This window comes from Molothrus aeneus, unplaced genomic scaffold (assembly GCF_037042795.1).
Source record: "Molothrus aeneus isolate 106 unplaced genomic scaffold, BPBGC_Maene_1.0 scaffold_30, whole genome shotgun sequence".
Taxonomy (NCBI): Eukaryota; Metazoa; Chordata; class Aves; order Passeriformes; family Icteridae; genus Molothrus; species Molothrus aeneus.
The window spans coordinates 4,516,716-4,537,318 of record NW_027098964.1 but is presented as its reverse complement, the minus strand read 5'-3'; the positions used below and the strand labels follow the sequence as shown (position 1 = coordinate 4,537,318).

Below are 20,603 nucleotides of genomic sequence, written 5' to 3'. Positions count from 1 at the left end.
TTTGAAATTCGCTTTTTTTTTTGGGGGGGGGGGGTTTTTGGGGTGGGGGGGGGGCGTCTCTCAGGGCCCCCCCAGCCCCTGCCCAAGCCCCCGGTACCGCACGGAGGCCAGGAAGGTCCTGATCTCCATCGGCTGCAGCCGCACGCGCCGAGGGTCCAGCCTGGCTCTGGGGGCACCTGGGGGGGGCGTGAGGGGGGGGTGAGACCCCCGGGACCCTCCCCAAAACCCCCCCCCAAAGCCCCCCCCATACCTGTGGGGGTGTTCCAGAGCAGGCGGGACAGGCTGGGCAGGGGCACGTCCCCCCCCAGGGCCATCTCCTGCACCGAGGTGACGGTGAAGGCCGAGAAAAGGGTCTGGGGGAGGTGGGGGGGGAGTGAGAGACCCCTCCTCAAATACCCCAGAGACCCCAGAGACCAGGCCAGGGTGGGGGAAAGGGCAGAGACCCCTCCCCAAATACCCCAGAGACCAGGCCAGGGTGGGGGAAAGGGCAGAGACCCCTCCCCAAATACCCCAGAGCTCCCCCCAAAGACCAGCCCAGGGTGGGGGGGGCTTTTAGAGACCCCTCCCCAAATACCCCAGAGACCCCAGAGCTCAGCCTGGACTGGGGGGGGGGGGGGGGGGGGTGTCAGAGACCCCTCCCCAAATACCCCGGAAACCCCAGAGCCCAGCCCAGGGTTGGGGGAGAGGGCAGAGACCCCTCCCCAAATACCCCACCCCAAGGGGCTGCAGGAGGGAGGGACCACCTGGAGCAGCCTCAGGACCCCCAGACCCCCTCACCTGGCACAGGTGACCCCACAAGCTCAGCCCCCCCCAGGCCCCATCCCCAGGTGTGCCCCATGCCCAGGTGTGCCCCCATGCCCAGGTGTGCCCCATGCCCAGGTGTGCCCCATGCCCAGGTGTGACCCCCCCCATGCCCAGGTGTGCCCCATCCCCAGGTGTGCCCCATGCCCAGGTGTGCCCCATGCCCAGGTGTGCCCCCATCCCCAGGTGTGCCCCATGCCCAGGTGTGACCCCCCCATCCCCAGGTGTGCCCCCATGCCCAGGTGTGCCCCATCCCCAGGTGTGCCCCCATCCCCAGGTACCGTCAGGTCCACGGTGGCGGCCCGGGAGCCGTTCTGGCTCTCCCCCACCTGGTACAGGTGCTCCAGGCGCAGCAGGACGGCCCCGGCCCCGCGCGGCTCCAGCGACAGCAGGTGAACGTTGGGGGGCAGCGCCCGGCGCAGCCCCGACACCTGCGGGGACAGGGACAGGTGAGGGGGAGCTGCCCTGCCCACCTGGTGCAGGTGAGGGTGAGGGGGGACCTGCCCTGCTCACCTGGTGCAGGTGACACCAGAACCTCTCACCTGTCACAGGTGACCCCACACCCATCCCTCTCACCTGGCACAGGTGACCCCAGAACCCCTCACCTGTCCCAGGTGACCCCACCAGCTGAGCCTCTCCCTCCTCACCCGTCACAGGTAACCCACACCCCCATTCCCAGGTGTGACCCCCAATTCCCAGGTGTGACCCCCATTCCCCACACCCCCATTCCCAGGTGTGACCCCCATTCCCAGGTGTGACCCCCCCCATTCCCCACACCCCCATTCCCAGGTGTGACCCCAATTCCCAGGTGTGACCCCCATTCCCCACACCCCCATTCCCAGGTGTGACCCCCAATTCCCAGGTGTGACCCCCCCCCATTCCCAGGTGTGACCCCCCTTCCCCCCCACGCTCACCTGTCTCAGGTGAGGCCCCGTGCCCGGTGCCAGCACCACGGTGGGCGGTGTCGCCATCTCCTGTGCCCGCGGCCGGTGCTGCTCAGGTGCGTCCCCCACCGTGTCCAGCAGCACCAGGTGCCGCCCCCGCACCACCAGGCCCCGCCCATCCGCACCTGGCTCGTCCAGCGCCTCCCCCAGGCCGCGGTTGTCGTCGTGGAGCAGCCGCCGGTGCACCTGGAGGAGGGGCGCAGGTGATGGCACAGGTGTGCCCGGAGTGTGCCCAGAGTGTGCCCACCCCTGCCCAGGTGTGCCCAGAGTGTGCCCACTCCTGCCCAGGTGTGCCCAGGTGTGCCTGGAGTGTGCCCACTCCTGCCCAGGTGTGCCCGGAGTGTGCCCACCCCTGCCCAGGTGTGCACAGGTGTGCCCGGAGTGTGCCCACTCCTGCCCAGGTGTGCACAGGTGTGCCCGGAGTGTGCCCACCCCTGCCCAGGTGTGCCCTCCATGGGGTCAGCCCTGCCCAGGTGTGCCCAGGTGTACCAGATGAGTTACCATGAGTTCCCAGGTGTGCCCAGGTGAGTTCCCAGGTGTACCCACCCCTACCCAGGTGAGCTCCCAGGTGTGCTCAGGTGTGCCCAGAGTGTGCCCACCCCTGCCCGGGTGTGCCCAGGTGTGCCCGGAGTGTGCCCACCCCTGCCCAGGTGTGCTCAGGTGTGCCCAGAGTGTGCCCACCCCTGCCCAGGTGTGCCCAGGTGTGCCCGGAGTGTGCCCATCCCTGCCCAGGTGTGCTCAGGTGTGCCCAGAGTGTGCCCACCCCTGCCCAGGTGTGCCCTGTCCAGCCCCAGGTGTGCCCTGTCCAGCCCCAGGTGTGCCCTGTCCAGCCCTAGGTGTACCCACCCCTGCCCAGGTGTGCCCAGGTGAGTTCCCAGGTGTACCCACCCCTACCCAGGTGAGTTCCCAGGTGTACCCACCCCTACCCAGGTGAGTTCCCAGGTGTGCTCAGGTGTACCCAGGAGTGCCCACCCCTGCCCAGGTGTGCCCAGGTGAGCTCACCATGAGCTCCAGGGAGCCGTCCTGGAGGCTGCTGCCGCCCTGGGACCGATCCGTCAGCACCGTCAGCTGCACCTTCTGGTCCTGCACAGGTGGCACAGGTGTGAGGAGGGTGGGGCGGGGCTCGGGTGTGCCACGCCCACCTCCAGGTGTGCCCAGGTGTGCTCTGCCCAGCTCCAGCTGTGCCATGCCTGGCCCCAGTTATTCCCAGCTATGCCCAGGTGTGCCCAGGTGTGCCCTGCCCAGCCCCAGGTGTGCCCAGGTGTGCCCAGGTGTGCACCTTGATGAAGACCCGGGTGTTCACAGGGTAGTAATTCCCGGCCACGGGCTCAGTCTGGGTCAGGTTCCAGGTGGGCCGGAAGTCACGCCTGGGGGGGGCAGGGGGGGGGTCACAGGGGTCACCTGAGCCCTTGGGGGGACACCTGAGCCCCTTGGGGTCACCTGAGCCCTTGGGGAGGATCCTGGGGGTCACCTGAGCCTCTGGAGGGGTCACCTGAGCCCCTTGGGGGGTCACCTGAGCCCATTGGGGAGGATCCTGGGGGTCACCTGAGCCCCTTGGGGTCACCTGAGCCCCTTGGGGGAGGTCCTGGGGATCACCTGAGCCCCTTGGGGAGGATCCCGGGGGTCACCTGAGCCCCTTGGGGTCACCTGAGCCCCTTGGGGGGACACCTGAGCCCCTTGTGGGGGATCCTGGGGGTCACCTGAGCCTCAGGAGGGGTCCTGGGGGTCACCTGAGCCCCTTGGGGAGGATCCTAGGGGTCACCTGAGCTCCTTGGGGTCACCTGAGCCCATTGGGGAGGATCCTGGGGGTCACCTGAGCCCCTTGGGGTGGTCCTGGGGATCACCTGAGCCCTTTGGGGGGCATCCCGGGGGTCACCTGTTGCCCTGGGGGGGTCACCTGCGCCCCTCACCTGCGCTCCAGCACCTGGCGCCCGTTGGAGTCGGTGTAGAAGCGCCCGGCCGTGCGCAGCGGGGTCTCGAACCTGCTGATCACCTCCTTGCCCGTGCCATCCCTGGCGTGGGGAGAGCACAGGTGTGTCACCCCCATAGCACAGGTGTGTCACCCCTCCCCATAGCACAGGTGTGTCACCCCTCCCCATAGCACAGGTGTGTCACCCCTCCCCATAGCACAGGTGTGTCACCCCCCATAGCACAGGTGTGTCACCCCCCATAGCACAGGTGTGTCACCCCTCCCCATAGCACAGGTGTGTCACCCCCCATAGCACAGGTGTGTCACCCCTCCCCATAGCACAGGTGTGTCACCCCCCATAGGACAGGTGTGTCACCTCCCCATAGCACAGGTGTGTCACCCCCATAGCACAGGTGTGTCACCCCCCATAGCACAGGTGTGTCACCCCTCCCCATAGCACAGGTGTGTCACCCCCCATAGCACAGGTGTGTCACCCCCCTCCCCATAGGACAGGTGTGTCACCCCTCCCCATAGCACAGGTGTGTCACCCCCCATAGCACAGGTGTGTCACCCCCTCCCTCCCCATAGCACAGGTGTGTCACCCCCATAGCACAGGTGTGTCACCCCCTCCCTCCCCATAGCACAGGTGTGTCACCCCTCCCCATAGCACAGGTGTGTCACCCCCATAGCACAGGTGTGTCACCCCCCTCCCCATAGGACAGGTGTGTCACCCCTCCCCATAGCACAGGTGTGTCACCCCCCATAGCACAGGTGTGTCACCCCCTCCCTCCCCATAGCACAGGTGTGTCACCCCCCATAGCACAGGTGTGTCACCCCCCCCCCCCATAGCACAGGTGTGTCACCCCCCATAGCACAGGTGTGTCACCCCCCATAGCACAGGTGTGTCACCTCCCCATAGCACAGGTGTGTCACCCCCCCATAGCACAGGTGTGTCACCCCCCTCCCCATAGCACAGGTGTGTCACCCCCCATAGCACAGGTGTGTCACCCCCTCCCTCCTCATAGCACAGGTGTGTCACCCCCTCCCTCCTCATAGCACAGGTGTGTCACTCCCCATAGCACAGGTGTGTCACCCCCCCCATAGCACAGGTGTGTCACCCCCCATAGCACAGGTGTGTCACCCCCTCCCCACAGCACAGGGGTCCCCAGACCCCTCCCCACGCTCACCCCACGGGGATGGGCCCCACTGTCCACTCCAGCTCCAGGTAAGGCTGCCCCGGGCGCAGCCGCAGCACCTGCGAGCACCACTGCGAGAAGTTCTGCTGCAATTCCTGCACCAGCGCCGTCTGCGGGGCGCAGGGAAACGCTCAGTGACAGCTGCAGACCCCTCCCCAAATCCCGGGGACGCCCCAGGGACCCCAGCCCACCTTGAGCAGGTGCGTGGCCGCGCGTTTGGCCACGGGGACGGGCGTGGGGGCGCCGGGCCGGAAGATGTAAGCACCTGAGGCCTGGGGGCTGAGCCCATCCCCGGCGCTGGCGTTGTACCTGAGGGGGCACGAGGGGTCAGGGGGGTCAGGGGGATCCCCCCTCCCCACCTGGGACCCCTCCCCAAAATCCAAACCCCCCCAGACTCACCAGTAGAAGCTCTGGAAGACGGGCAGGGAGATGCCCTTGGGCAGGTTCTGGATCTCCAGCAGGTGCCCCGTGACGGGGTCAAAACGGACACGCAGGTGCTGGAGAGGGGGGGGGGGGACACACACAGGTAGGTGACCCCCTCCCCACCTGCCCAGGTCACCCAGTGACGCCCTCACTGGTTTAACTGGGAGCTGGGGCTCAGCCCCCCCCCCCCCCAAATCCACCATGTCCCCTCCTCACCTCGTTCTCGATCTGTGGTTCTGGGTCACCTGAGAGCCCCCTGGGCGTGTCCCAGGTGTTCCCCGGGCTCAGCTGCTTCACCTCAAAGGTGCTGAAGCCCAAAGGGGGGGCCCAGGCCTGGAACAGGAGCTCCCCGGGGGCCCCCCCGGCGCCGCCCCGGAGCCGCCGGGTGACACCGGACACCGGGACCACCTGGGGAGGGGGCGCAGGGACAGGTCAGGGGGCGCAGGGACAGGTCAGGGGGCACAGCAGGGGTGCTTTGAGGGGTACAGGTGTGCGGGGGGCTCACCTGGCTGGCCACGGGCCGGCCCTGGGGGTCGGTGACAGCGTACGAGGTGGCCCTGACCGGCAGCCGCACGGGCCAGGTGACATCCCAGGCCAGGGGGTTGTAGAGGATCACGGTGAACTGGGGAGGGGTCACACGGTGTGGGGAGGGGGTGTCAGCCCCTGGAGACCCCCGGAGCAGCCCCACAATCCCCTCCCAGAGGTGCTCACGTGGGCGGTGGCCTCGCTGAGGGGGCACACGCTGATGTTGAGGGCGTTGCAGAACACCAGGGGCTCCTTGGTGCCTCCCAGCAGGGACAGGGCGTTGGCCACCAGCACCTGGCAGGGGTGGCCAGAATGTGGGGAGGGGGTCTCTGGGACCTGTCCATGTCCCCCCAAGCCCAGCTGGAGCCCCGGGCAGGTGTGGGGCTCACCTGGCAGCTGTCCCAGCCCTCGGCCAGCTGCCGGGCGTAGTCATCGGCCACGTGCTGCCTCTCAGTGCCGGCCACGGCGTCGTGGTGCTGGGCCACGGCCACGGCCTCACCTTGGGCAGGTGAAAAAGGGGTGTTAGAGGGGTCAGGGGGGTCCCCAGGTCCCCTCCAGGTGTCCCCAGGTACTCACGGAGCACCGAGCTGTCCCCGGGCCCGTAGGGACCGTCCCGCGCTGAGGGCCCTGCCAGGGTTTCCAGCTGGCTGCAGACCTGGGGGAGTGGAATTGGCGCTCGAGGGGGGTCCCCAAGACCCGCAGGGGTCCCCCAGGTGTGTCCCCCACCCGCAGGGGTCCCCCAGGTGTGTCCCCCACCCGCAGGGGTCCCCCAGGTGTGTCCCCCACCTGCAGGAAGCCGCTGCTGAGGCGCTCGTAGCCCTTGAAGGCCGGGCGGCTGCTGAAGTAGCCGGTCCAGAACTGGTGGGGTCCATCCGAGTAGGGGAAGAAATCGTCCGTCTTGAGGGGCCTGGGGGGGACACAGCCCGGCTGTCTGTCTGTCTGTCTGTCCGTCCGTGCCCCCCGGGCCCCTCCCCTGCCCCTCGGCCCCGCCCTCACCAGGTGAGGTTGGCGCGGTGCAGCTCCCGCAGGTAACAGGAGGGGGTGGAGTACAGGGCGTGGACGCGGCTGCCGTTGGCTTGCTGGGGACAGAGGGACATCAGGGGGGGGTTTGGGGACACCAGGAAGGGTCTGGGGACACCACGGGGGGGTCTGGGGACAGCCCCTCACCCGGGCGTTGGCGTGGGCAATGAGCTTGTCCAGGTTCTTGAACCACAGGTGGGCGTTCTCGTAGTGGAAGTCGGAGCCCATGGTCATGAGGATGTGGTTGGTGCGGTACTGCTGGGCCTGGGGAGGGGGACACGGCTTGGGACCCCCGCCCCAAGGGGACGGGGACACCCAAAAAACCCATCCCAGGGGACAGGGACAGCCAGGGACACCCAGGGATCCCATCCCAGGGGGACAGGGACACCCAAAAACCCCATCCCAGGGGGACAGGGACAGTCAGGAATGCACCCCAAGACCCCCAGAAATCCCATCCCAGGGGACAAGGACACCTGGGGATCCCACCTCAGGGGAATAGGGACACCCCAAATCCCATCCCAGGGGACAGGGACACCTGGGACCCCCATCCCAGGAGGACAGGGACACCTGGGACCCCCATCCCAGGGGACAAGGACACGCAGGAACCCCGTCCCAAAGGACAGGGACCTTTGTGACCCCCCCAGGTGTCCCCTCCGTGTCCCCTGTCAGGACCTGGGTGGAAGGAGGTGACCCCAGGGACCTTTGTGACCCTCCCCAGGTGTCCCCTCCGTGTCCCCTGTCAGGACCTGGGTGGCCGCAGCCTGCAGGAACGAGGTGACCACGGCGTCCACGTTGCGCTCGGGGCCGTCCCCGTCCACCACGGGGGGGTCGGTGCAGAGCTGGTCCCAGCACAGCCCCGCGGGGGGGTTGTACACGTTGGGCAGGATCCCTGGGGACAGCGGTGTCACCGGGGCTGGGGACAGGGCTGGGACGGGGCTGGGGACATGGGACAGGGCTGGGGACGTGGGACAGGGCTGGGGACAGGGCTGGGGACAGAGCTGGGGACAGGAGGGAGGGTCCCAGGGGCAGTTTGGGGGTCCCGGGGGGGGTCACCAGTGAAGATGTCAGCCCGGGGGGGCTCCAGGCTGTCGCTGCCCCTCCAGATCAGCTCCAGCTCCCGGCGCTGCTGCCGAGCCCTCTTGTCCTGGTGATCCACACGGCCCAGGAACAGCCCGTCGTAGCCCATCTGGGGGGAACGGGGTCATGGGGGTCCCCAAATCCCCATCTGGGGGGCACTGGGGTCATGGGGGGCACAGGGGTCATGGGGGTCCCCAAATCCCCATCTGGGGGGCACAGGGGTCATGGGGGTCCCCAAATCCCCATCTGGGGGGCACTGGGGTCATGGGGGGCACAGGGGTCCCCAAAACCCCATTTGGGGGGCACTCGGGTCATGGGGGTCCCCAAAACCCCATCTGGGGGGGAAGGGGGTCATGGGGGTCCCCAAATCCCCATCTGGGGGGCACTGGGGTCATGGGGGTCCCCAAATCCCCATCTGGGGGGCACAGGGGTCATGGGGGTACCCAAATCCCCATCTGGGGGGCACAGGGGTCATGGGGGTCCCCAAAACCCCATCTGGGGGGCACTGGGGTCATGGGGGTCCCCAAAACCCCATCACAGCCCATCTGGGGGGCACTGGGGTCACAGGGGTCCCCAAAACCCCATCTGGGGGGGGAATGGGGTCACAGGGGTCCCCAAAACCCCATCACAGCCCATCTGGGGGGCACAGGGGGCACTGGGGTTATGGGGGTCCCCAAGGCGGGGGGGGCTGAGGGATCCTGAGGGTGATTTGGGGATCCCGGGAAGGTTTGGGAAGCTCGGGGGAGGTTCGGGGGTGCAGGGGGAGGTTTGGGGGTACCCGGGAAGGTTCGGGGGTGCAGGGGAGGTTTGGGGGTGCCCAGGTCGCGGTCCTGGGGTGCCCAGGAAGGTTTGGGAAGCTCTGGGGAGGTTCGGGGGTGCAGGGGAGGTTTGGGGGTGCAGGGGATGCTCGGGGGAGGTTTGGGGGTGCAGGGGAAGGTTTGGGGGTGCCCCACCTGCGCGAAGGTGGCCGCCAGCTCCCGGGCGTGGCCGAAGGGGTCGATCTGCCAGGCCACGCGGGGGGAGCCGCAGGCCCCAAAGAGGCGGCGCAGGAAGCGCCGGCCCAGGCTCAGCTGCTCCAGGGCCCCCCGGTAGTGAGCGGCAGCCTCGTCGCTCATGCACCAGCCCCCCCCGACCAGCTCCAGCCTCCCTGGGGGCACAGAACCCCAAAAGCCCCTCAGGAGGGGACCCTGAGCCCCAAAACCCTCTCAGAGGGGACCCTGAAACTCCAAAATCCACTCAGGAAAGGACCCTGAAACTCCAAAATCCACTCAGGAGGGGACCCTGAGCCCCAAAACCCCCTCAGAGGGGACCCTGAGCCCCAAAAGCCCCTCAGAAGGGACCCTGAACCCCAAAATCCACTCAGAGGGGACCCTGAGCCCCAAAATCCACTCAGAGGGGACCCTGAGCCCCAAAACCCCCTCAGAGGACACAGCGCCCCAAAATCCCAGACCCCCAGTTCCCCTCCCATTCCCTCCCAGTGCCCCCAATGCCCCTCCCAGTGTCCCCAGTTCCCCTCCCAGTGCCCCCAATGTTCCTCCCAGTACCCCCAATGTCCCTCCCAGTATCCCCAATATCCCTCCCAGTCCCTCCCAGTGCCCCTAATGTCGCGCCCAGTATCCCCAATATCCCTCCCATTCCCTCCCAGTGTCCCCAACGCCCCTCCCAGTCCCTCCCAGTTGCTCCCAGTCGCTCCCAGTCGCTGCCAGCCCCCCGTACCCTGCTGCACCAGCTCCCTGACCAGCCTGCGCGTGGCCGGGTCCTGCTGCTGCCACCAGCGCGCCAGGAATGCCACCTCAGCATAGACAAAGCGGCGGGAGGGGACAGCGGCCAGGTGGGCGACCACCGAGTCCAGGATGTACTGAACACCTGCATGCTGGTCCTTGTTCCTCACTGGGGACAGGGGGACACGGGGTCACCCCAAAACCGGGCTGGGGACACCTCAGAACCCGACTGGGGACAACCCAAAACCCTGGGGTGGGGACACCTCAGAACCAGGCTGGGGACACCCCCAAAACCGGGCTGGGGACACCCTCAGAACCGGGCTGGGGACACCCCAAAACCGGGCTGGGGATACCTCAAAACCGGGCTGGGGACACCCCCAAAACCGGGCTGGGGATACCCCAAAACCCGACTGGGGACAACCCAAAACCCTGGGGTGGGGACACAGGGACAGCTTGGGGGCACTGGGTGACCCCAAAACCCCTGGGCTGGGGACATGGGGACACCGGGTCACCCCAAAAGCCCGGAGCAGGGCTGGGGACATGGGGACAGCTTGGGGACAGGGGCCATGCCCGGGGTGGTCTCTGGAGGGTGCTGGCCCCAGAGGGGACACGCACAAAGTGCCACGTGGCAAACCCAAGGTGACAAAGGGCAGCCCCAGGGGTCACTCAGTGTCCCCCTGCCACGTCACCCCCCCCTCAGGTGTCACCACCCCCACCCGCACAGCAGCCCTGGGGACCTCCCGCTCCCCCGGTGTCCCCACGCACCCCCATAGTAATACTGATCCACCGTCTTGAGCCAGCCCACGTCGTCGTGCGAGTGCGGCACCAGGTGCACGTTCAGCATGTCCGGCCGGGTCGGGGGGCACGACTGGGGGGGTTCGGGGGGGCTCGGACCGGGCCGGGCCCCCGGAACCCACCGGGATCCCCCCCCGGTGTGGCCGTTGAGCTCCGGAAGCGGTTGCACAACCAATGCTCCCAGTTCCCGTTTCCTCAGCCGTCCCCAGGCCGTCCCAGCGCTCCCAGTTCGCCCAGTTCCCGTTCCCTCAGACCGCCCCGGTTCCCCCCTCAGCGCTTCCCGGTGCCCCCAGCCTATGGCAGCGCCCGTTATCCAGCCCCCACCGCCTGGCCCATGTCCCCAGGCAGTTCCGGTGCCCCCTGCCCGTGTGTCCCCGGTGTCCCGGTCCCACCTGGTACCCGCAGCCCGCGGCCGCCCCGCTCAGGAGCAGCAGCAGCGGCAGCGCCGCCGCCCCGGGCACCGCCATGACACCCGCGCTCACGTGACCGCGCCCTCACATGACACGCGGGATCGCCCCGCCCCTCAGTGTGCGGCAGCCAATGGGTGGCTGGGAAGAGGGGCTGTGGTCACTCCCCGCGTTCTGATTCGCTGATACCGCTCTAAGGGGCGGATCGTAAGGAGGGCAGGACGGGGCCGACAACATAAGGGAGCCAATGAGAAGGAGGAGAGGGCGTGATTGACAGCTCGCTGGGACGGCGTTTGCAACGGCGGGAAACGACCAGTGGCCAATGAACAGCGGCGGCTCCCGAGGCCCCGCCCACGACGAGTCCCCCTCAGAGCCCCCTCAGAGCTCTTAAATCATCTCAGACCCTCCGAGTCCCCTCAGAACCCTCTTAAAGCCCTCTCACAGCCCCCTCAAACCCTCTGAGCCCTCTCGGAGCTCCTGAATCTCCACATAGCCTACTCAGAGCCCCTTAAGAGTTCCCCCAGAGTCCCCTCAGACCTCCCGAATCCCCTCACAGCCCCCTCAGATTCTCAGAGCCCCCTCAGAGTCCCCTAAGACCCTCAGAGCTCCCTCAGAGAGCCTCAGACCTCCCAAATCCCCTCAGAGTCCCCTCAGAGCTCCTCAGAACCCCCTCAGAGACCCTTAGGACCCTCAGAACTCCCTCAGAGCCTCCTCAGAGCCCTTCAGTCAACCCGAGTCCTCTCAGAGCCCCCTGAAAGCCCCTCGAATACTCCAAGGCCCCTCAGAGTCCTCTCAGAGCCCCTCAAACCCCCCAGGACTCCCCCTCCCCATTCCCCCTCTCCCGGGGATCTCCCCTGTGCCCCGTTCAGGTACAAACAAACCACAGCAGTGCCAGGACCCCCCCATTTTATTGCCCCCCATGGGGACCCCCCGACCCCGTCACCACGGCGGGGACATGGGCTGGGGGTTCTGCAGGTACGACATGACCACGGCCGAGATGGAGAGCCTGCGAGGGGCACACACAGGTGTCAGAGACCCCCAAAACCAGCCCGGGACTCCCACCCAGGGACCCCCACCCCGGCACTCACATGAAGCTGCTCATCATCTGCTTGGTGTCCTCGGAGCTGCGCGAGTTGGCGAAGCTGATGAAGGAGCAGTAAACGGCGATCCAGGCGCACCACTTGAGCTGGGGAGTGCCGGGAAAAACCCATGAGACCCCCGGGAAAAACCCATGAGACCCCCGGGAAAAACCCGTGAGACCCCCGGGGAAAACCCGTGAGACCCCCGGGGAAAACCCGTGAGACCCCCGAGGGAGTGGCGGGGATGGGGCCTGAGACCCCCGGAGAGCCCAGAGACCCCCGGGATGGGGCCTGAGACCTCTGGGATGGGCAGGAGAGGCCAGAGACCCCCGGGATGGGGCCTGAGAGCCCCGAGGACCCTGCGGCGATGGGGCCTGAGACCCCCGGGGATGGCCCCGAGCCCCTCAGGGGCTCTCTCTGATCCTCTCTCCCCCAAATTCCCCTCAGAACAGCGCCCGGGGCCCGTTCCGGTGACGATCACGGTGCCCATCCCGGTTCCCATCCCGGTGCCCATCCCGGTGCCGATCCCCGTCCCGATCCCGGTTCCCAGCCCGGTGCCGCACCTTGAGCATGAGCCCGCACATGCTGAACACCATCCCCAGCAGGTTCATGTAGTCGGGGGTCGGGTCTTCCAGCGCCGGGTTGGTTTCGGTGGCCGGGGGTTTGTACCTGGCGGAAAACGGGGGCTCCGTCAGGCGGGCCGGGGCACCGGGACCCCCGGGATCCCTCCCCGGTTCCGTCGGTCCCCCCTCTCCCGGTGCCGCCGGTCCCACCTGGCCACTTTGCCGGGTCTCCGCGGGTCCGCCATGGCCCCGCCGCCGCCGCTGCTGCCGCCGCCTCTTCCGCCGCCCCCGCCGGAAGGAGCCCGGCCCCCGGTGCCGGCTCCGGTGCCGGCTCCGGTCCCGCCATGGCGTTTCCGAGGCCGCGGCCCGCCCGGCCCGAGCTGCCCCGGCAGCGGGTGCAGAGCCTGCAGTGCGGGCAGGGAGCGGTGCGGGCCGCCCGCTTCAACGGTGAGACCGGGGGGACCGGGGATACCGGGGGGGAAACGGGGCGGGGGAAGAGAGCAGGAGCCGGGGATGGAGGTTGGGGAGCGGGCGGGGAGTGCCGGTATGGGGATCCCGGGATCACCCGGGGTCCGGGGCAGGGAGTTCTGGGGATCACCCGGTGTCCAGTGTGGGGGTCCCGGTGCTCACGGCCGTTCCCCCGGCAGCGGACGGCAATTACTGCCTGACGTGCGGCAGCGACAAAACGCTGAAGCTCTGGAACCCGCACAAGGGCACAGCCCTGCGCACCTACCAGGGCCACGGCTACGAGGTGCTGGACGCGGCGGGGTAAGGAGGGGCTTCGGGGACCCCTCCCCACCTCGGGGAACCCCCCCCCAGCCGCTCTCACGGGACGGGACCCCCCCGCAGATCCTTCGACAACAGCCAGATCTGCTCCGGCGGCGCCGACAAAGCCGTGGCGCTCTGGGACGTGAGCACGGGGCAGGTGGTCCGCAAGTACCGGGGACACGCCGGGGTGAGGAGGGGTCTGGGGGTGGGATTTGGGGAGGGGGATTTGGGATCCTGCGTGCGGATCGAGGTCCTGATTTCCCCGTTTCTCCCACAGAAGGTAAACTGCGTCCAGTTCAACGAGGAAGCCACAGTCATTGTGTCCGGTGAGGGAGTGGTTTGGGGGGCACCCTGCACACCCCTGCACCCCCTTTTCCCCCCCTGAACCCCCTTTTTCCCCCAGGCTCCATCGACTCCACGGTGCGCTGCTGGGACTGCCGCTCCCGGCGCCCCGACCCCATCCAGGTGCTGGACGAGGCCAAGGACGGCATCTCCAGCGTGAAGCTCTCGGCCCACGAGATCCTGACGGGGTGAGGAACGAGCCCCCCACCACCGGGGCACCCCCAGAATTGGGGGGGACCCCCTAAACCTCCCCCATGGCCTCCCCACAGCTCCGTGGACGGGCGGGTCCGGCGCTACGACCTCCGCGCGGGGCAGCTGTGCTCCGACTACATCGGCAGTGAGTGGGGCTGGGGTGGGCTCCCAAAGCTTGGGGGGGCTCGGAGGGACCCCCCCAAACCCCCCCGTGTGCCCCCCAGGCCCCATCACCAGCGTGTGCTTCAGCAAGGACGGGCAATGCGTGCTGGCCGCCAGCCTGGACTCCACGCTGAGGCTGCTGGACAAGGACACCGGGGAGCTGCTGGGCGAGTATGGGACCCCCCCAAAGAGTCCCTGAGCCCCCCAGGGGCTTTGAGAGACCCGCGGGGGCTTTGGGGGACCCCTGTGTGAGCCCCCATCCCCTGCCCAGGTACAAGGGGCACCGCAGCACCACATACAGGCTGGACTGCGTCCTCAACGAGCTGGACACGCACGTGGGCTGCGCCTCCGAGGACGGCCACGTCTACTTCTGGGACCTGCTGGAGGTGAGGGAGGGTCCCCGGGAGGGGTTTGGGGACACTCCTGACCCCCCCTGACCCCTCTGGTGTCCCCTCAGGGTTCTCTGGCGCTCAGCCTGCCCGTGGGCCAGGGCGTGGTGCAGTCCTTGGCCTTCCACCCCAGCCTGCCCTGCCTGCTGGTGGCCACCCAGGGCCAGGTGACGCTGTGGCGCGAGGACACCTTCCAGCCCGAGGGGGACCCCGACACCTGAGGGGGTCTGGGGGGTCCCCAACACCTGACAGGGCCCGGGGGGGCCCCGGTGACACGAGGAATAAACCCCCATGGAGACCCTGCCGTGCTTTATTGGGAGCTCGAATAAATACAGGCATGGAAGGGAGGGGGACAGAGGGACACATGGACAGGGGGTGCAGGAGTGGGGGGGAGCCCCCCCTGTCCCCCCCAGGGGGACTCACCCCACTGTCCCCCACCTTCCTGAGGGGGTCAGGGGGGCTCCACATACCCAAGGCTGAGCTTGGGGGGGTCCCTTGGGGGTCCCTCAGGCCTTGGGGGTCCCTCAGGCCTCGGGGATCTCTCTGGGGGTCCCTCACACCTCGGGGGTCCCCGCAGGCCCCCCGAAGGCGTCGGCGCTCCGGGCGAACGTCTCGGCCACGAGCAGCGGGAACACGAGCGAGGCGTCGGCGTAAACCTGGCCCAGAGCAGCGGGGTCAGGGGGGAAAACCCCGACCTTGGGGCTCCCCAAATCCCCCTCCCGAGCCCCCCAGGACCCCCCCACCTTAACGGGGGTGGCGTCCACGCGGATCTTGCCCCAGGACACGGCCTCGTCCGGCCGCGCGCCCGAGTCGGAGCCGTCGAACTCCTGTGCCGTGTTGACGTAGACGGAGAAATCGGCGCCGTTCCTCTGCCCGGGGCACAGACCTGGGGTGAGCCCCCAGCCCCTCCTCACCTCGGGGGGGTCCCCAAGCCCCCTCCCCAGCGCGGGGACCCCCTCACCATGAGGTTGGCGTTGGCGATGTGGTGCTTGACCAGGCCCCCGCCCAGGATGATCATGCCGGTCTTGTGGGCGAAGATGGCCTGGGTGTTGATGAGGCGCAGGTCTGCGGGCACAGGGGGGGTCAGGGCGCACTCAGGGCACCCCAAATCCTGGGGGGGCACCCCGGGGGGATGGACACTGACCCTCCACGATGTCCAGCACCAGCCCCGGGCGTTTGTAGGAGTGGAAGAAGATCATGTCCCCAAGGGAGCCGTCGGTGAGCGCGGGGCTCAGCACCGGGATGTTGTTCTGCAGGGAGGGGAGGGGAGGGGAGGGACACGGTGACAAACGGTGACAGCCACGGTGAGACCCCCCCCCCAGCAGTGCCCCCAGTACCTTCTGGGCCCAGTAACAGATGGACTCGGGGTTGTTGATCTCCTTGCCCAGCCGGGCAATCATCCGGGACGGCGTCCACCGCACGCCCTGGGGGGACCCGGCTCAGGAGGGGCCCAGGGGTCCAGAGAACCCCCAAATCCCCACCCTGAGTGTCCAGGGACCCCCAAATCCCCACCCCAGGTGTGCAGGAACCCCCTAAGGGCCCCTCCCAGCACTGTGGGGTCCCACGTTGGGGTCTCCCCACCCTCACCTGCGTGTCCTGCTCGTCCACCATCGTGTCCAGGATGGGCATCAGCCAATCCTCGAACTTGCAGTAGTTATCGTTGGGCACCAGCAGGTTCCCGATCCTGAGGGACCCCAAAGTGACCCCAAAGTGACCCTGAGGTGTCCCCAAGGTGTCCCCAAGCCCCCCAGTCCCCCAACCCCGGACCTGTTGATGCCGTTCTCCCGCAGGTCCCGGCCCCGCAGGTGGAAGTCCCCGATGTAGGTGGGGGCCAGGCACTTGATCAGGTCCTCCTCGACCCCCCCGGCCGTGGTCACCAGCACGTCCACCTGTCCAAGGGGGGGTCAGCACCTCAGGGACCCCCCAGCTGTGACCCCCTGACCCCCCAGAACCTCACAGGGACCCTGGGGACATCCCCATCCATGGGGCCAGCAGGACAGCATCACTGCCCGATGTCCCCACACCATTGTCGCTGTCCCCACCCATCCCTGTGCCATTCTCAGGTGTCCCCACGGTGTCCCCCTGTCCCCCGGCTGTCACCATGCCGTTCTGCACGAGGTATCGGATGCTCTCCCTGACGCCGGAGCTGACGAGGTTGGAGGTGAAGCCCAGGAAGATGGTGCAGCCCGAGGGCGCCCGCGGCCCGGCCATGGCCGCTCGCTCCCGCTGCTCCGCGCTCAGCGGCTCCAGCTTGGCCGCGATCTGCGAGGAAGCGACACCGAGGGGGTCACACCGGGCCGGGACCCGTCCTCACCCTCCCGGTGTGACCCCAACCCCGCCCCACACCGGGGCCGCACCATCCGCTCGATCTCCGCCACGGCCTGCGCGAAGCTCGTGGCCTGGAAGCCGGTGGTGCGGAAGGAGCGGAGCAGCGCCGCGTGGTCCGCGCCGCCCGAGAAGTCGTAACCGCGCACCGGGAGGGCCTCGGCCGGGAGGGCCCCGCTGGGCCGCAGCACGGCCCGGAGCGCCTCTCCCGGCGCCTCTCCCGGCGCCGCCATGGCTCGGCCGGGCCGCTCAGGGCGCCGCCATCTTGGGCCACGCCCCCTGCGCTGTACGGCTGCGCGCTCTTCCCGCCTGTTCCGTACGGCTGCGCGCCGCCATCTTGCTCAGCCTTCCCGCCCGCCTGTTCCGTACGGCTGCGCGCCGCCATCTTGGCGGGACGGCGGCCGTGGAGGGACAAGAAAGCCCAGGACGCGAAAACGAGCCGTTGCACCGAGGGAGCCCCGAAACGGCCGCAGCGCCCTAAAACGACCAAATTCACCCCAAACCCGCCCAAATTCGCCCCAAACCCGCAGGGGGGACACAAGCTCCTCTCCAGTCCAATCCTTTAATACCCACGAACAGGCGGCAGCTTCCAGCCCCACCCAGGTCCTGGATCTGGGCCCGGCCTGCCCGGAGTGGGGGGCGCAGGGGGGACCCCGCGGGGCGCGGTCGGAGCCCCCCCCGACCCCCCCTTGCCGGTGTCAGGTCCGGAGCCTCCACACCTCGACCGAGAGTCCCCCCGAGGCCGCGGCCACCACGTCGCCATCCACGCTGATCTGGGGGAGGCAGAGGAGCGCCAGTGGGGCTGGGGGGGCACCCCGGGGGGGGCTGCGTGTGCACACGCGTGTGCAAGGGCTGGGGACGGCTCCTCACCCCGTTGAGGACATCGTCGTGCGTCCAGGAGCAGATGGTGCGGGGGGGATCCGTGGGCACGTGGATCTGCAGGAGAGGCAGAGCTGGGGGTCAGCAGGAAGTCCCCAGGGACCCCCCCCGAAGAGCCCCCCCCAGCCCGGCCCCGCGGGACCCCCACCCGCAGCGTCCTGTCCGTGGATGTGGTGTAGAGCGAGCCCAGCGAGTGCCAGAGCCCCGTGATCTGCAGCCGGTGCCCCACGTCGAAATACTGCAGGCAAGGGGAATGGACAGAAACCCCAGGTGAGCCCCGGAGGAGGGGTCCTGCCCCTCGGGACCCCCCCAGAACCCCCCAGAATCCCTACCCGGGCGGGCTGGAAGCTGCCGCTGCCGCTGCCGAACAGATAAACCCGGCCCTGGTTGTCACCAGCCCAAAGCTGCGAGCCCCGGTAGGACATGGACAGCAGGTAATTGTCCAGCTGAGGAGGAGGAGGAGGATGAAGACACAGCCTGGATGTCACCTCAGAGGGGACAGGGACGCTCTGAGTGGGGGGATTGGGGCACAGCCCCCACCTGCAGGCGCTGGCGCACGGAGCCGGCGCGGCGATCGAACACCACGAGCGTCCGGTCCTCGCTGCCCGACACGATCAGCCGCTCGTCAGCCGCCAGCGACAGCACCGCGCTGGCGTGGGGCTTGTAACTGCTCACCTGGGCCTGCCCGGCTGGGGAGGGGGCGTGGGAGGGGTCAGGGGGATCCCCCAGACCCCCCGACCCTGCCCAAACGCGCCCCAGGTACCTCGCGGGTCGTACACGGTCACCGTCTTGTCGTAGGTGCCGGTGACGAGGACGTCGGGGCGGTACGAGAGGCACAGCACGGCTGCCTTCTCCCTGGGGGAGGGGAGGGGGTCAGGGGGGGTTCAGGGGGGTTTAGGGGATCCCCCAGCCCCCCCCCCCGGGCCGTACCGGATCTCCCCGAACTGCTGCCCCTCGGCCGCCAGGTCCCAGAGCTTCACGGTGCTGTCCCAGGAGCCGGAGCAGACCCGGGCGTCCCTCGCAGCCAAGCACCACACCCAGCCCTGGGGAGGGGGGCACAGAGGGGCTGCCAGACCCTGAACCCCCCCCTCAAGGGGTTTATGTGGGGGGTGGGGGTCGGCTCCATGCCCACCTTGTGGGTTCCGCTGCGCCCCGAGCCCAGAGCTTTGACCAGAACCTTCCCGGGGGGGCCCCGGCCCAGCTCCCGCAGGTCCCACAGGTTCACGTTGCGGTCGCGCCCCCCCGAGACGCACAGGGAGCCCCCCTGAAATGGGGAGGGGGCACGGATGAGCTGGGGAGACCCCCCCCCAGGAGATCCCCCCCTAATTTTTGGGGCGTTTCCCCCCATTTTCAGCCCATTTTTGTGGCGTTTCCCCCCGTTTTTTGGCCATTCCCCCCATTTTTGGGGGGCGTTTTTCCCCCCCATTTTTGGGTCCTTTCCCCCATTTTTGGTACATTTCCATCATTTTTGTGCCATTTCCCCTCCAATTCTGGGCCGTTTCCCCCCATTTTTTGGGGTGCTTTTCTCCCCCATTTTTGCACCATTTCCCTCCCCATTTTTTGGCCCTTTCCCCCCAGTTTCCCCCCCCCCCATTTTTGGGGCTCCCACCTGCAGCAGCAGCACGGAGTCCACGGAGGCAAAGTGCCCCTCGTCCAGGGAGAAATGCTCCATGGGGGCCCCCCCGGCCCCCCAGCGCTCCAGGTGCTCCTCCAGGTCCTCACAGGCGGCCGCCCAATCGAAGCCGTCCTCTGGGGGGGCCCCAAATTATGGGAGGGGGGCCCAAAATCATTCGGAGGGGTCTCAGACCCCATCCCAGGGAGCCCCCATAGGGGTGTGTTCAAGCCAAGGTGGGGTTTGGGGGGGTCAGGGGGTCTCCAAAGTGCTGGGGGAGCCCTCAGGGGTCTCAAAACACGGGCGGGACCCCAAAACCACGGGGGGAGACCCAAAATCAAGGTGGGGACCCCTAAACTACGCGTGGGCCCCCAAACCGGGGGCCCCAAAGGGTTCCCAGCTTCAGAGCGGGGTAGGGGGCACGGAGGGGTCCCGGGGCGCCCCCAGACCCACCTGGCAGCACGGGCAGGGGGCGGCGGGCGCGGCGCTGGAGCCGGAGCCGCCAGAGCACCGCGTCCCGGGCCAGGTCCCGCAGGGCTCGGCAGACGCGGGGCAGCACCCGGCGCACGTCCCGGGCCCGCAGGAAGCCGCAGATCCGCAGCAGCAGCTCCGGTGGGAGCGCCAGGAGCCCCCCCGGGCCCCCCGCGCCCGCCGCCGGCCCCGGGGGCTCCGCGGGAGCAGCGGCGGCGGCGGGCGCGGGGGGCCCGTCCATGGCTGCGGAGGGGGCGGTGGGTCAGCAGCGAGCGCTGCTCCCCGTCCCCGGTACCGGGACAGCACCGGCGCTGCCCCACCCGCCCCCCCGGGATCCGCCCAAACCGGAACCGCCCGCCGCCAATCCCCGGTGGTACCGGGGGTTCCTCATCCGGCTCGCCGCGGTACCGGGAGCCGCCCCAGCACCGCCCGCGCTCGCCCCCTCCCCACCCACCTCCCCCTCCCTCGGTACCGGGTCCGGCCCCGCCGCGTCCCGGTCGCTACGGCCACGGCGGGAGCCACTTCCGGCGCGCCGCGCGAATCAGCCAATGGCGGTGCGATCGTCTCGTGACGTCATCGGGCGGCGCCGGAAGTGAGCCGCGTGCGGTAATGGCGGCACCCACGGACCCTCCCGAGCCCTCCCCGGTTCTTTCCCCCCCGTCCCCCGGTAACAAACGACACGGACACGGCGCGCACGGTCCACAACGGCCTTTTCTTTGTGCCGCCCGGCGCGACAGCAGCGGGTCCTGCCCTCCCCCTCCCCCGCCACACCCTCCCCTCCCCTCCCCCGATCCCCGCCCTTGGAAACGGTAAAAAAACGAACGGAAACGGGAACGGGCACGGGCACGGGAAATAAACCAGACACGCCGGGACGTGGCACCGACTCGCTCACGACGAAGCACAACGGCTGCGGCTCGGCCCCTCCCCCACCCCCACCCGGGGCTCGCGCGGGGGAGGGGCGGGTGGGGGAGGGGACACCGGGACACCGGGGGGACACACACGG

General features: G+C 68.8%; 5 protein-coding genes across 5 annotated transcripts; 1 reads left to right on the top strand and 4 right to left on the bottom strand.

Moving 5' to 3' along the window:
• Nucleotides 1-36: 36 nt before the first annotated feature.
• MAN2B1 (mannosidase alpha class 2B member 1) lies at nucleotides 37-10,919 on the bottom strand. The gene is made up of 24 exons (XM_066570345.1): nucleotides 10,804-10,919; nucleotides 10,382-10,484; nucleotides 9,612-9,785; nucleotides 8,849-9,042; nucleotides 7,872-8,004; nucleotides 7,565-7,707; nucleotides 6,966-7,082; nucleotides 6,795-6,877; nucleotides 6,585-6,705; nucleotides 6,375-6,453; nucleotides 6,188-6,297; nucleotides 5,985-6,092; nucleotides 5,779-5,895; nucleotides 5,490-5,681; nucleotides 5,250-5,347; nucleotides 5,042-5,159; nucleotides 4,842-4,960; nucleotides 3,656-3,757; nucleotides 3,025-3,112; nucleotides 2,748-2,828; nucleotides 1,716-1,931; nucleotides 1,083-1,232; nucleotides 251-353; nucleotides 37-176 (listed from the first exon to the last, which is right to left on the bottom strand). Exons 1-24 carry the CDS (start codon nucleotides 10,876-10,878, stop codon nucleotides 61-63), a joined length of 2,940 nt encoding a protein of 979 aa, XP_066426442.1. The 5' UTR covers nucleotides 10,879-10,919; the 3' UTR covers nucleotides 37-60.
• Nucleotides 10,920-11,721: 802 nt separating this feature from the next.
• Nucleotides 11,722-12,763, bottom strand: WDR83OS (WD repeat domain 83 opposite strand). The gene is made up of 4 exons (XM_066570561.1): nucleotides 12,671-12,763; nucleotides 12,461-12,566; nucleotides 11,907-12,004; nucleotides 11,722-11,824 (listed from the first exon to the last, which is right to left on the bottom strand). The coding sequence occupies exons 1-4, from the start codon at nucleotides 12,703-12,705 to the stop codon at nucleotides 11,758-11,760; spliced, it is 306 nt and encodes a 101-aa protein (XP_066426658.1). The 5' UTR covers nucleotides 12,706-12,763; the 3' UTR covers nucleotides 11,722-11,757.
• A 4-nt stretch (nucleotides 12,764-12,767) lies between these two features.
• Nucleotides 12,768-14,612, top strand: WDR83 (WD repeat domain 83). The gene is made up of 9 exons (XM_066570499.1): nucleotides 12,768-12,907; nucleotides 13,108-13,228; nucleotides 13,310-13,415; nucleotides 13,506-13,554; nucleotides 13,632-13,758; nucleotides 13,840-13,907; nucleotides 13,987-14,095; nucleotides 14,196-14,310; nucleotides 14,382-14,612. Exons 1-9 carry the CDS (start codon nucleotides 12,805-12,807, stop codon nucleotides 14,532-14,534), a joined length of 951 nt encoding a protein of 316 aa, XP_066426596.1. The 5' UTR covers nucleotides 12,768-12,804; the 3' UTR covers nucleotides 14,535-14,612.
• On the bottom strand, nucleotides 14,612-16,917 carry DHPS (deoxyhypusine synthase). The gene is made up of 9 exons (XM_066570467.1): nucleotides 16,671-16,917; nucleotides 16,414-16,575; nucleotides 16,081-16,202; nucleotides 15,901-15,997; nucleotides 15,651-15,737; nucleotides 15,458-15,563; nucleotides 15,275-15,378; nucleotides 15,057-15,182; nucleotides 14,612-14,969 (listed from the first exon to the last, which is right to left on the bottom strand). The coding sequence occupies exons 1-9, from the start codon at nucleotides 16,869-16,871 to the stop codon at nucleotides 14,868-14,870; spliced, it is 1,107 nt and encodes a 368-aa protein (XP_066426564.1). The 5' UTR covers nucleotides 16,872-16,917; the 3' UTR covers nucleotides 14,612-14,867.
• A 269-nt stretch (nucleotides 16,918-17,186) lies between these two features.
• Nucleotides 17,187-19,841, bottom strand: FBXW9 (F-box and WD repeat domain containing 9). The gene is made up of 10 exons (XM_066570258.1): nucleotides 19,583-19,841; nucleotides 19,127-19,266; nucleotides 18,650-18,781; nucleotides 18,448-18,560; nucleotides 18,281-18,372; nucleotides 18,058-18,206; nucleotides 17,850-17,963; nucleotides 17,666-17,755; nucleotides 17,509-17,574; nucleotides 17,187-17,411 (listed from the first exon to the last, which is right to left on the bottom strand). Exons 1-10 carry the CDS (start codon nucleotides 19,839-19,841, stop codon nucleotides 17,337-17,339), a joined length of 1,230 nt encoding a protein of 409 aa, XP_066426355.1. The 3' UTR covers nucleotides 17,187-17,336.
• Nucleotides 19,842-20,603: the final 762 nt, after the last annotated feature.